General features: G+C 47.4%; 1 protein-coding gene across 5 annotated transcripts in view; it reads left to right on the forward strand.

Moving 5' to 3' along the window:
• IP6K1 (inositol hexakisphosphate kinase 1) overlaps window positions 1–12149 on the forward strand; it is a 37234-nt gene that overhangs the window by 22118 nt on the left and 2967 nt on the right. For 4 of the 5 annotated variants that reach the window (XM_041425689.1, XM_041425687.1, XM_041425690.1 and 1 more), the window contains exons 4-7: window positions 6693–7038; window positions 9258–9468; window positions 10130–10314; window positions 11588–11763. In XM_041425689.1, coding sequence (XP_041281623.1) covers window positions 6816–7038; window positions 9258–9468; window positions 10130–10314; window positions 11588–11763 — 795 coding nt within the window. In that variant the 5' untranslated portion in view covers window positions 6693–6815. The remainder of the gene's footprint in view (window positions 1–6692; window positions 7039–9257; window positions 9469–10129; window positions 10315–11587; window positions 11764–12149) is intronic. The other variant, XM_041425692.1, reaches the window with a different exon arrangement.

Below are 12149 nucleotides of genomic sequence, written 5' to 3' on the forward strand. Positions count from 1 at the left end.
CATTTGATTGGGAAACTGTGCTGAACAGCCAGCTTTTGCATTGGAATAATTTAAAAGTAACCTGTGGAGACTTCTTCCTCTTTGTTAATGGTGTGAAGCCAGAAATTAGCTCACAGAAAGCTGAGCAATGAGGCCTCACAAGCATTGATCTTCCCTAAGCCCTTCATGTGTCATAATCTCATTTCTCCTATAAAATGCAAAGCCGATATTGGATGACCCTGCTCTCTTAGGCACAGGCTTGGAAAAAAGTCTTCTGGGCTGGTACTGATAAAGCAACCTTTTGTTGAACATATTCTGTCAGGTCTTGCTGCTGTGGAAACTCTCAGGCTTGGACTGCAGCCAGTGCTTTGGAACAGAGAAGGAAGGTGCCCTTTTCTACCAAGGCAGGGTGTATTTGTGGCAAGGTGCAGCAGGAGGATTCAGCAGCTCAGCTCCCTCTTGCTCATCCCCCCCTCCTGCTGGAAAGAGTGGTGATGAGCAGACCAGGGCTGGCCCTTCTTGCAGCCTTTGCAGTGACACTGATAGCAGTGACAAGGACTGGCAGGTGCCCAGACAGCCTGTGCCCTCCTGCCAGTGTGGTGCATTTCTCCAGTGAGGAAGGGGGAGCCTGGAGAAAAGAGCAGCAAGAGAATTAAATCATATCTTCCCTGTTACATGCAGTCCTCTACTGCTCTCCAGCATGATCTTATCAAAGTAGTGCCAGCTTGTCCAGCATCAGGCCAGACAGGAATACAAGGTGGAAGAGGCCATTTGAGCCCCAGCTTGGGTTACCCCTATCTACAGACAGCTGCATGACAGGTGTTCACAAAATGTTGCAGAGTACCTGCTCCATATGTTGCTTAATGTGACAGACCTTCCCTTTTAATAGCTATGTGCTAAGAGTTGGTTACAAAAAAAAAAAGATAAAAACAGAGAGAGAGGCTAGCACTGTAGCTTGCCAGTGTGAGAAAAGGGGTATTGTGTGTGTCTTGGGTCTGAATTCCTAACAAGGACTCCCAGTACCTCATCCCTCCCGGAAAGCTTGCCATGCTTTATGTGTAGGTGACAGCAGAAGGGCCTTTGCAATTCTTGCTAATCTGGCCTCTAAGAAGAAAAAGCCTTGTTTAAGCCCAGAACTAAGCACTGGTTTTAGCGAGTGGTTTCAGCAGTCCAGCCAGAGTTAAAAGTACATGGCTCAGGCTCTTATTTCTTCAGAAAGAGCTGAAAAGGCTTGGCTTCCGCTCCTTTCTTAGGAAAAGAAGAGGAGAAAATTCTTGGTCTCGCAGGCTGCTGGCAGAAGTGCTGAATAGTGATCAGTGTGATGGAAGTATGGCACAAGTACTCTGTCGTGGTTTAACCTCAGCTAGCAACTCAGCCCCACACAGCCACTCAGTCACTTCCCTCCTGGTGGGATGAGGGAGAAAATTGGAAGGGTAAAAGTGAGGAAACTCGTGGGTTGGGATAAAGGCAGTTTAACAGGTAAAGCAAAAACTGCGTGCACAAGGGAGGTAAAACAAGGAACTCATTCCCCAGCTCCCATGGGCAGGCAAGTGTTCAGCTGTCCCCAGGAAAGCAGGGCTCCATCACAGTAGCAGTGACTTGGAAAAGACAACCATCACTCTGGACATCCCCCCTTCCTTTTACTTTCCCCAGCTCTGTATGCTACAGTTGACACCCTATGGTCTGGGATATCCCTGAGGCCAGTTGGGGTGTTGCCTCCCAGCTTCTTGTGCACCCCCAGCTTCCTCGCTGGTGGAGCAGTGTCAGAAGCAGGAAAAGCCTTGATTCAGCTAGCCCTGCTCACCAATAACAAAAGCATCTTTATTGTCAACATTGTTTTCAGCACAAATCCAAACCACAGCCCCATACAAGTTATAAGGAAGAAAGTTAACTCTCCCACCTAAAACCAGCAGTCTTCCTTCGGATCTTTAGGAGCCAGAAACATGTATCTCTAAGGATTTGTACTATAAGCTTAATTTTATTTCCCTTTCTCTAGGTTCAGACAAGCTCTGTCTTAAGTAGATCAGGCTCTTTCCTTGTGAACACTTAGCAGTTGGTGCATATGTGCCTTGTTGATGAGGAAGAAAGAGGATTGGTGAGGGAAGCTGAGCTCCTGGCACGGGGTGGAGCATGTGTGGCAGTGGCTATTGTCCTCTCCAAGCCCTTGTTCACTGCACTTCCTCCGCAAGCTCACTGTTGCCATTCTCCTCCTCAGCTGGCATTCTTGAGCAGCTTTTCCTAAGACTTCTGTTCCACTTTGGATGCATGTATATTGATTGTATTCTACTTCCTGGCCTCAATCTGACGAGCCACACTTGTCACAGTGAGAGCAGCCTGTCCAAAAAGGAGTATTTGGTAGTAGTTCAAGTGTTGGATGAGATGCATGAGAAGGCTCAGGATTCAAAGCTATGTGCTTAAGTAAGCTAGGAAAATCTGTAGCTGCCTGGATGTCACCAAGGCCAAATGTTTCTGGTTACCTCCTAAGTGTTGCTGCAGGTTGCTGGAGAGTTGTGTTCTCTGCCCAGGTCCCAGGGCTCATCTCCATTTACTGCTGACTAGACAGACATGTTTCAAACCTGTGGGGGAGTCAGCTTTTGTGCTGGGAAGTTGATCTCATAGCACAGTGGGAAACACTTTTTTTTTTTGTTTTAAACTTTCTTAGACTGGGTTTTCTTCTCATACCTCATCCAATCCAGCATGAATAGAAACAACCCTGCCTTTCAGCACAGATGCTTCTGCTTTTCTTTGCTAATGAGTCTAACTCACCAGGAGCCAATTGACCAACTGCTGTAGTTCTCGTTTGCTATACTGGTATTTTCTATTCTTGTGCTTTCCTCCTGGGTGCTCTGGGGCTGTTCAGGGAAAGTCCAGCTTGTGTCATGGTGACGTTGGGGTCTGTATTTATCCCTTGCCTGTGGCCTGTCTCCAGAGTCATCAGTGACCATCTGCCTTAGCCCTGCTTACGGCAGGGCCTGGGGGCTGCAGTCGGAGGAGCGGCGGTGCTGGAAGCACGGATGTGCAAGCTGCTGAGGGCAGTCAGTGTTCTTGCTGTGTGATTCATCACAATTTAAAGCATTTGTTCTCCTTTATATTTAGGGAAGTAGCTTTACCAGTGAGTGGTGAAGCGTTGCCAGTGTTCTCATACAAGATGGCTTATAGAGAGCAGGGACATCAGCATCGTGGGGTGCTCAGCAGTAATTCTCACATCCATGGCACTGCAGCTCCCTGCCCTCACCTCTTGTCATGTGGTGACCTCCAAGGCTCATTTTTCTTCTCCTTTAAGTTACACCCTCAGAGGAGATGTTGCTGTTCTTGGGCTCCTGTGCTGTGAACTGGCAGGAGCATCTCCTTGGGTCTGGTGCTGGTCTGGTAAGACACTTGTAGTCTTCAGTCAGGGTTCAGTAATGTTTAAGAGGTAGGTCTCTGGCTGGATCTTCAAGAACACAGCACTGTTTCTGTGAAGGGATAAATTCTCTGCTGGAGGGTGATGTTTGGTTTTGAGGACAGGGTTTACCCCACTTAATGGGTTAGGAAGAGCAGTGTTATCTTGGATGTCTTACTGGATTTTGTTTGGAAATATGTTACTACACTCTGGCTGGGTCTTCAAGAACACAGCACTGTTTCTGTGAAGGGATAAATTCTCTGCTGGAGGGTGATGTTTGGTTTTGAGGACAGGGTTTACCCCACTTAATGGGTTAGGAAGAGCAGTGTTATCTTGGATGTCTTACTGGATTTTGTTTGGAAATATGTTACTACAAGAAAACACATCTTATTGCCAGGAAGTGTTTGAACAGTGAGGTATGCAGATCAGACTTGGAGCAGATACGCTGACAAAGAGATGTCTAGACGTAAATATTGTAGAGCAAATTCTGTTCCAGTGCTTGAGTCTGTTATGGGGGAGGATAATGAAATATGGGGGGTGGTATGTCTGTGTAGTCACAGATAACTGCTCCTAAACCCCACCCCACACCTTTCCGGAGTCCAACTCAGTGGGGACTTTGTCTTTTTAAGGAGAGATCATTCTTTTGGAAGAGGGTGCTAAACTGGCCTGGGTGTTTCACTGCTGCTTGAGCCGCGGTGGTGGTGGTGGAAGATAACAAAGGATCTGCTTAAATGAACTGGTCTCCTTCAAGCTTGTTCTTAGGCTGTGCATTGTGTTTTGCAGTTTAATTGGAAGGACTTTAAATTTTATAAGCCAGCTAAAATAGTTGAACTCATGCCTTTGTTTAACAGACAAAGGATGAGTAATATTTAGGACTTTAAATAGTTTTCTGCTTTATATTCGTTTGAAACTGCTGGGATTCTTCTGTCTTTGTTTGTGGATAGTGTCTATGTTTAGTAGTAACCCTCTACTTTCAGTTAGTTTGGTGAAAAACACTAAGCTGTATCTGAGTTACAAAGTATCTCTTTTTCAAGCCCTGTGGAAATCTTCCTCTTTACAAATACTGCCTGCAAAATGCTGCTTGCCACAAAATATTTTTTTCTGACATTCACTTGAACATGGGAAAATACTGCCTGTATCACTGTTTCTCTGGAGTGTGCGGATGCATGTGTAGAGCAGTTGTATCTGGCTTTGGACTCTCTCCCCACCTGATGCCCAGCTCCTGCTCTTGTGTCAGAGCCTCAGAATGTTTTGGTTTTAAGGCTTTCACTTCCTCCCAGGCAGCCTGCACACCCACAATTTGTCATGTTGGGGTTTCTTGGGGGTGCTGGGGTCCTTGGCTGTGAGCCCAGGACACTTGGTGGCCACAGCCATTTCCCAGCAGCCCGTGGATGACTGCAGTCCCGAGCATCATGTGCATGTCTCCTGAGTGTAACAACTACTGTCACACAGACAGATCTTGGATTCCTCTGGTCCTGTGAAGTTTAAACTACAGGAAGGTGTGAAGTTAAGTTTGTCCTCTGTATTGTTTGGAATAGGTGAAAGCTCTGCTTTAGTCATAGGCAAAATAAAAGAAGTTGAATCCAAGACAGAGCTGCATCAGGAGGGGGAGACTTTAGTCTGTGAAACATTTGTCTGGAATCTATGAAGTGCTGACCTCTTGCAGATGGTGGTACCTCACTTGTTCTTGGATATTTACTGTGTTAAACCCAACTAAAACATCTATGAGTGTCTGTTGCTGAAATTCTTCTTGTTGATAAAACAAATAAGAGGGAGGAGAGAAATCCCCAACTTGTTTTTGTTTGTGATTCAGCTTAGGCTCTGAATGAGTTTGGGAGACTTTGACATGAGTTACTACAGAGAGGGACTATCTGTGTTGTGGGTTTTTTCCCCTCCTATTTCCTGGCCCCTGCCTTAAAAGCCAGCTAAATATTCAAATTATTCCCCTTGCACTGAACATGGCAGTGTGGTCCTGTAACCACAAAAGGAAATGTTTTGCACGGGATCAGCGAGATGATTCAACTCAAATGTACGTACACTCCTACTATCCCAAAAACCCAGAGTGAGGGAGCAAGCAGGAACGAGCAAACAAGGAGAGAGAAGCATTGTCCTGCTGCGGGGAATTTGGGTTAGATTGGGTTAAACATGTTAGGAAGTATCACCCCTCCTTTTGAATCTCTCGAGCTTCATCTCTGACATGGCTGAAGTGGAGCGGGGGAGATGAGCTCGGGTTCCTCCAGAATTCCCCCGGCCCGGCGGTGTTGTGTAGCTGCAGAGACATCCCGTGGCCGGATGAGGAACAGCCTGAGCCGTGTCCCTTGTTCAGGCCTCCAGGATCCCTCAGTTCTTAAATTACTGCCCTTGGCTGTCGCTGTGCGAAGAAACTGGAAATTCAATGCATTCGGAAACTCTAGTCGCCACCTGGTTCTTGTACCAACATTTGGATAACTCATCGTTGTGAGGAAATCCTGTGACATTTTCCCCAGCAGCCTCAGGGGCAGCTGTGATCTAAGCTGGAAAAAGGGCAAGTCATCTGGAGAGAATTTGGGCAGCTTTACTTTTCTATCATCCTGTGGCTGTACCAGGTATTCTGCAAACACTTAAAAGACCATCTGCTTCTCTAAAGCACTTGTAATCTCATTTGGATTTAGTGGTATATCTTACTTACCTCTAGGGATCAGGGCCTTGTTGTGCATGTAGGTGCTGTGAAAGCAGTAGAAAATTGTCCTGAAAGGCTGAGAGTGATAAAGGAGAGAATCTGAGCAGAATCCATTCAGTTTCAGCACACACACAGTGACAGAGTGACTGTCACTCTTACTCTGCGTCTTTCATGTCAGTGCCTGAAGAGCAGTGAGCACTAAAAGAGGAAACAGTGTGACAGTAGCAGGTGAACAGGAATTATTTAGATGTTAAAAATGCAGAGGCATGAGGAGGGGATTTCAGATTCTGGAAATGTTTGTACTGCCTGCGTCAGTCACCAGTACTGATAGGTGGGTGTGGGCTATAGCTCACAGTCTGCTCCATTGCCTTACTAGTAAAATGAACAGGGAAGGAAATAATATTTTATAAAGACGGGAGGCTTAAAATAGCCATATTTCCTCCTTTGCCTGTATGCTGTCAATCCTATTGGAGGAGCTGTGGATGGGACTGCCTCTGAATTAGTGTGTTTACCTGCAGGATTAAAGAGGTGGTGAGGAGCATGCTGGAACAAGCAGGATGTAAACAAAAAACAAGAGGATATGGATATAAATAAATACCATAAACTTCTCCAAGCGAACAAGGAGCTGAGTGTAAGTGGTCCTTTACTAACAGGAATCTCTTGCTTTTTCAGATCATTGCAAGGAAGCAAATTACCAGGATTTCCCCCCTGTGGCTGCCTGACCGCTGCTGAGCTACCCCTCCCAGCCCATGTGGCTCTCCCCATGCTCCAAGAGTGCAACGGGTGCCCAACGCAATGTGTGTTTGTCAAACCATGGAAGTGGGCAAGTATGGCAAGAATGCCACTCGATCTGGAGACCGGGGGGTCCTGCTGGAGCCTTTCATTCACCAGGTGGGCGGGCACAGCAGCATGATGCGCTACGACGACCACACTGTCTGCAAGCCCCTCATCACGCGGGAGCAGCGCTTCTACGAGTCCCTGCCCCCAGAAATGAAGGAGTTCACACCTGAGTACAAAGGTGAGGCAGCCTTTAAGAACCTGTCCTTCCATTTTCCTGCAGCTGCTGCTGTCTTGCTGTCTTTTGGGGTCATATTGATTTTATTAAACTCCCTTTTGCGGGCTGGCGATTTGATAGCGACGCTTGGAAAGGAGGAAGTTTTTTTTGGTTTTTTTTTTGGTAGGCACACTGTGTTGAATGTGCTCCTCTTTCTATACAGAGAATATGCAGTGTGACAGTTGTAGTCCAAAGTTTAAGGTTATGGATGTGTAACTGAAGCAGTTTTATTACCAAGTTATTGTCAATTACAGCCTTGACCTTGAGCTAATGAAGCCAGATCATAAAACGAGCATTTGCACATTCCAGTTCCGTAATTTATTGCTTCCTCATCCCATCTCCTTTATGGACCCATAGCAGCAAGCTGCTGAAGCAGGAAGTATGGCTTTCCCAGTGCTGAGATGCAACCTTGTCCCCAGCTGCTTTGAAGGAGTGGAATTTTCCAGTGCCTGTGTCATTGTAGGAGGTTGGCAGCTCAGCTGTGTCTTTGAGAAGCTCGATAGGCTTCCAGCCTTGTGTGTTTGTGTTCAGGATGGTGATGTGGTCAGGTAGACTTCTGGGGCGCTCAGTGTTCCTGTTCCCTCTGCTGCTTTGTCTCCACGTGGCACTGGGAAGGTGGTGCTTTGCAGACAGCTGGGACCACCATCTGTTCAGGGTCTTGCCTTTGCATCTGGCTGCAGCCTGACTGTCTCAAAGCAGTGTCAATTTCCCTCCTGGTGTCTGCACACAGGTTGTCATGAGTGAGGGGTGCAGTCTGCAACAGATGGGTTCTCTCTTAACCCTCTGGCCATTCTGGGGGCACACAGTACTCTAGTGTCCATCAGAAATCCCACTGGAGCCTGTGTAATTCCTAGAGTCCATATGATGTGAATTTTTCTTGGGGAGGTGTGTTTAAAACTGATGAAGCTGGTAGTCCAGGTGGACTCGTGTCTTCTTGAGGTCAGGTACTTCCTGGTACCCTAATGGCATGGGATGTGCATGTCCCTCCCTTTGCAGTTTCCTCATAGTCCTAGAAATCTTTCCTACTGATCTGGGGGAGAGGAACATGCTATGGTACGATATTTTCTGTCTGAGCACTTGGATGTTACTGGAAGACTTCACAGAGGTATCCTGAGCACATGCAGGCAGCACTTGGAGTAGCATTTATGTACTGACATTCTGGAGTCGTGTTTCAGCCACCTGAACCTTGCTAACGTTGTCCTGTGCAGATAAGAAGAAAAGAAGGACGAGAACAGGATGGCCTGCATCATCTGGGGAGGGCAAGGTTTCCTCATGTTTGTGAGGAAATACATTGATACATTGATTCAGTGCATCATAAATTTGGTTCAGTGCGTCTGTCATTTGAAACTCCTGGCAGCTAGTCAATACTAGTGACAAGCTAATGAAACATTTTGTATTTGCACATCAGGAGATGGGCTGATGGCCTCATTTTCAGGGCTGGGGCAGTAGTCCCAGAAATTAAGATGTCAGCCCTAACTGGAAGTGTCAGCAGTCCTGCTCTGTGGCTGGCCAGATATATTCTGAGTCTGTGCTGTGGAAGATCTGTAACTTCCCTTGCACTATGGTGCTTTCCAGGAGCCTTCAGATGGTGAAACTGGACAGGACACATGGGCCTGCTTGCCTGCACTTGGCAGAGGTCATTATGCTTCCAGGGCCCCCTGTTTTTATTGCTAGGAAGGCCTTGGCCCTTGCAGATTCCTTTTTTGTGAGACTGGCTGACTTGTGATAAGAGTGACAGTTGTCACCTCAGCCTTAGGGCTCCGTACTTCATTGCTCTGATGCTGGAAAGCTCCTTTAGCAGAGAAAGCACAGTCCTGCTTGGCTGGTGATGTCCCTGTCAAGAGCAGGAATGCTTCTGCAGGATGTAGGTACTTATCCAAACAAATCAGGTGTTATTTTACATGCTTTGCTCCCCTCAGCATCTTGGTAGACTGTGCTTGACTCTCTCCAGTCTGACATTTGCTGCAAGACTGAAGGAAGGAAATAAATCACACCCTCAGCTTACCAGCTGTACTTCTGTCCTTATTTCCTGCAGTGGCAGAGCTCTTCTCCCTCTTCTATTGCTCTGGGCTTGCTTTGCTTCTCTGTGAGCTACATTTTCCTCTCTCCTGCAGAACATTTGGTTGATAATGGTTGTGTATTCCCTCCTCCGGGAGAACTGACGTGTTACTTCTCCCCGGCAGGTGTGGTGTCTGTCTGTTTTGAGGGAGACAGTGATGGCTACATTAACCTGGTGGCCTATCCCTATGTGGAGAACGAGGCTCTGGAGCAGGATGATCTGCCGGAGAGGGACCAGCCGCGGCGCAAGCACTCGCGCCGGAGCCTTCACAGGTCAAGCAGCGGCACCGAGCACAAGGAGGAGAAGCCTGGCCTGGCCAGTGACAGCACCGAAAGGTAAAACTTGGAGGGCCCAGTGACAACACAAATATCGAGAGATATTTCTTCCCTACTCCTTTGATTGAGGATGTTCTGCAATTCCTTAAGGTGGCCAGGCTGTTGTGCACTTGCTAGCCCAGCAGATTTTGGCACTGCAGACTGTGCCGGGAGTTTTCCTGGGTTCAGGACCAATTCATCCATATGAAATGCTTCTGATACAGGATAAGTGTTGGCAGTGTATCAGATGTGCAACCAAAGCATACAGAGCAGATTTGAACACTTTTCAGTCCACTTGGTTATTAACCCAGGGATTTCTTACCAGGGTATTTGGAATATGGGTCCTCTACCTCCTCACCCCAGCTTCCAGAGGAGTAAGAGTGTGAAGAACTGACGCATTTTAACAGGCACGTTTGTTCTGTCTTTACACAGCAGCATCCAGGAAACGAAGAGTCCCAGGGTGGACCAAGTGTTCCTGTTTGCTCTTTTAGCAGAGATATTAAACAGACCAGATCCTGGAGCCTGTGTCCACAGCCCAGGGTAGTTGGTGAGGATTTGCTGTTAGAAGATTTGCACTGTGTGCAGCAGGAGAAGGAACAGGAGAGGCCAGGGGAGGATGTGACAGTAAGAGTGTGAAGAACTGACGCATTCTAACAGGCAGGTTTGTTCTGTCTTTACACAGCAGCATCCAGGAAACGAAGAGTCCCAGGGTGGACTTGCACATCCACTCAGATGTTCCGTTTCAGATGTTGGATGGGAACAGTGGCCTGAGCTCTGAGAAGATCAGCTATAACCCCTGGAGCCTGCGCTGCCACAAGCAGCAGCTGAGCCGCATGCGGTCCGAGTCCAAGGACCGGAAGCTGTACAGTATCCTTTGGGAAGCACAGCTGGGTGTGTCAGGCTGCTGCTGCCCTGGCCTTACCCCTTTGTGCCTGAGGCAGCCAGGCCTGCATTTCCCTTGGCATTTCTGTCCTCAACCACACTTGAGTTACATGTTCCTTTTAGCTGTTCCTTCCTGCTTCCCATACTGTGACACTAATGAAGGACAGAATGTTTGGGTTGGAAGGGGCCCTGAAGATCTCCATCCACCTCCAGGCACTCTGACTGACTTCTTTGCATGGTTGAAGATGGGTTTGTTTTCTGCGCCTTCACAAATGACTCCTCCTGCTTTGAACTTGCCAGCTTGCAGGGTTATTTTGTTTCACCTGGATTCTGTTTTCCTCACATAGAAACAAACTTACTTTTAATAGCAGTATTCGTAGTTTTAACTGCCTGGGCTTCCTTCTCCAATTCTCAAGTGTGAGCTTGGAGACTCCAGATTTTATTTTTAAATAGCTTGCATCACTTGCAGAGAAGTCATTCTCTTTGGCTGCCCTCTCCTTTTTAAGCACGCTTCCTTATTTTTATGAAGTTCCTCTTTCTAAACCAAACACAGTTCCTCTCTTGCACATTTAATCCAGCTGTGCTCTGGTTGCCATTTCAGATTTTACATGTTGATCTGTGCCCTGTGGGACTCCTTAGGGTAAACTTTTGGGGTGTCTTTTTCCCCTTTGGGAACCAGTTGCTGTACAGAGTGCCTGGGGTGTGTTCTCAGTGCTGTGCCCCAGTGCAGGGGCACTGTGTGCCCATTGTGTGCTGGTGACAGAGGGCTCCTGTTACTGTTCCATTTCCTGTCTTTGTCACCTCCCCAGCTCTCCTGTGTGTGTTGGGCAGTGCTGCTGTTCTGGACAGGCCATTACTTGTCCCTTGAGTTTTCAGTCCATGGGCTTTATGTTGTTTATCCATATGGTCAAATAGCTAATTTGATTAGACTTGAAGCTCTCTCTTATTGGATCAGCAATTCCTACTGGCATCCTGTGTCCTTCCTGACACCAGTGTTTTGCTTTTCAGTTTCTCCTCTGAATTTCCAGTACCACTGCATGTGACCTTCCTGCTTTGGCTGTTCCACTTTCTAGGCTGTTTCCTTCTTACCAGCTGTCAAAGTCTGGGTCCACTGTTTGGGTTTTGTCCTTTTCTTCAACTCACCAAGCTGTTTGTCCTGTCTCTTCTTTGGTTCCTATTTGTTTGTTGTCCAGCCCTATCTCCTGCTGGCCCAGGTCCCTGTCTGTGGTGGGTGAGCTCTCCTTGACACATATCCCAGAGTTCCTGTTGCTGGAGAACGTGGTGCATCACTTCAAGCTTCCCTGCGTGCTTGATCTGAAGATGGGGACCAGGCAGCACGGAGATGATGCCTCTGAGGAGAAGGCTGCTCGGCAGATGAAGAAGTGTGAACAGAGCACTTCTGCCACCTTGGGTGTGCGTGTGTGTGGGATGCAGGTAGGGATCCCCCAGGCTGCAGATGCTGTACCTTCCTTTTCACAGCTGCATTAAGCCTCCCAGTTAGTGTTCCTGCTGAGCACTGAATTTGAACCTCCCACTGCAGGTAGGTACAGCAGCATTCTTGCTATTTTTGTCTTCATTTCTAAGCCTAAAACAAAAGAACCTGCTTTCCCTGAGGTGGCCTCCTTTGTCCAGAGCTCCTTTGTTCACAGACAGTTAGGGGATTTTCTAATCAAATTAGTTTTGTGGCTTAGTGTTCAGCCAGAATCACAATGCCTGGGGATGGAAGTGTCTGACATTTACTTCTATACTGCCCTGATTGTTAAAAAGTTGCTCTGCTGTGCCTGGGCCTGTGCACAAGGGTTTGCTGTTGTGCAATAATC

This window comes from Onychostruthus taczanowskii, unplaced genomic scaffold, assembly GCF_017590055.1.
Source record: "Onychostruthus taczanowskii isolate IOZ18803 unplaced genomic scaffold, ASM1759005v1 scaffold9, whole genome shotgun sequence".
NCBI classification, from domain to species: Eukaryota; Metazoa; Chordata; class Aves; order Passeriformes; family Passeridae; genus Onychostruthus; species Onychostruthus taczanowskii.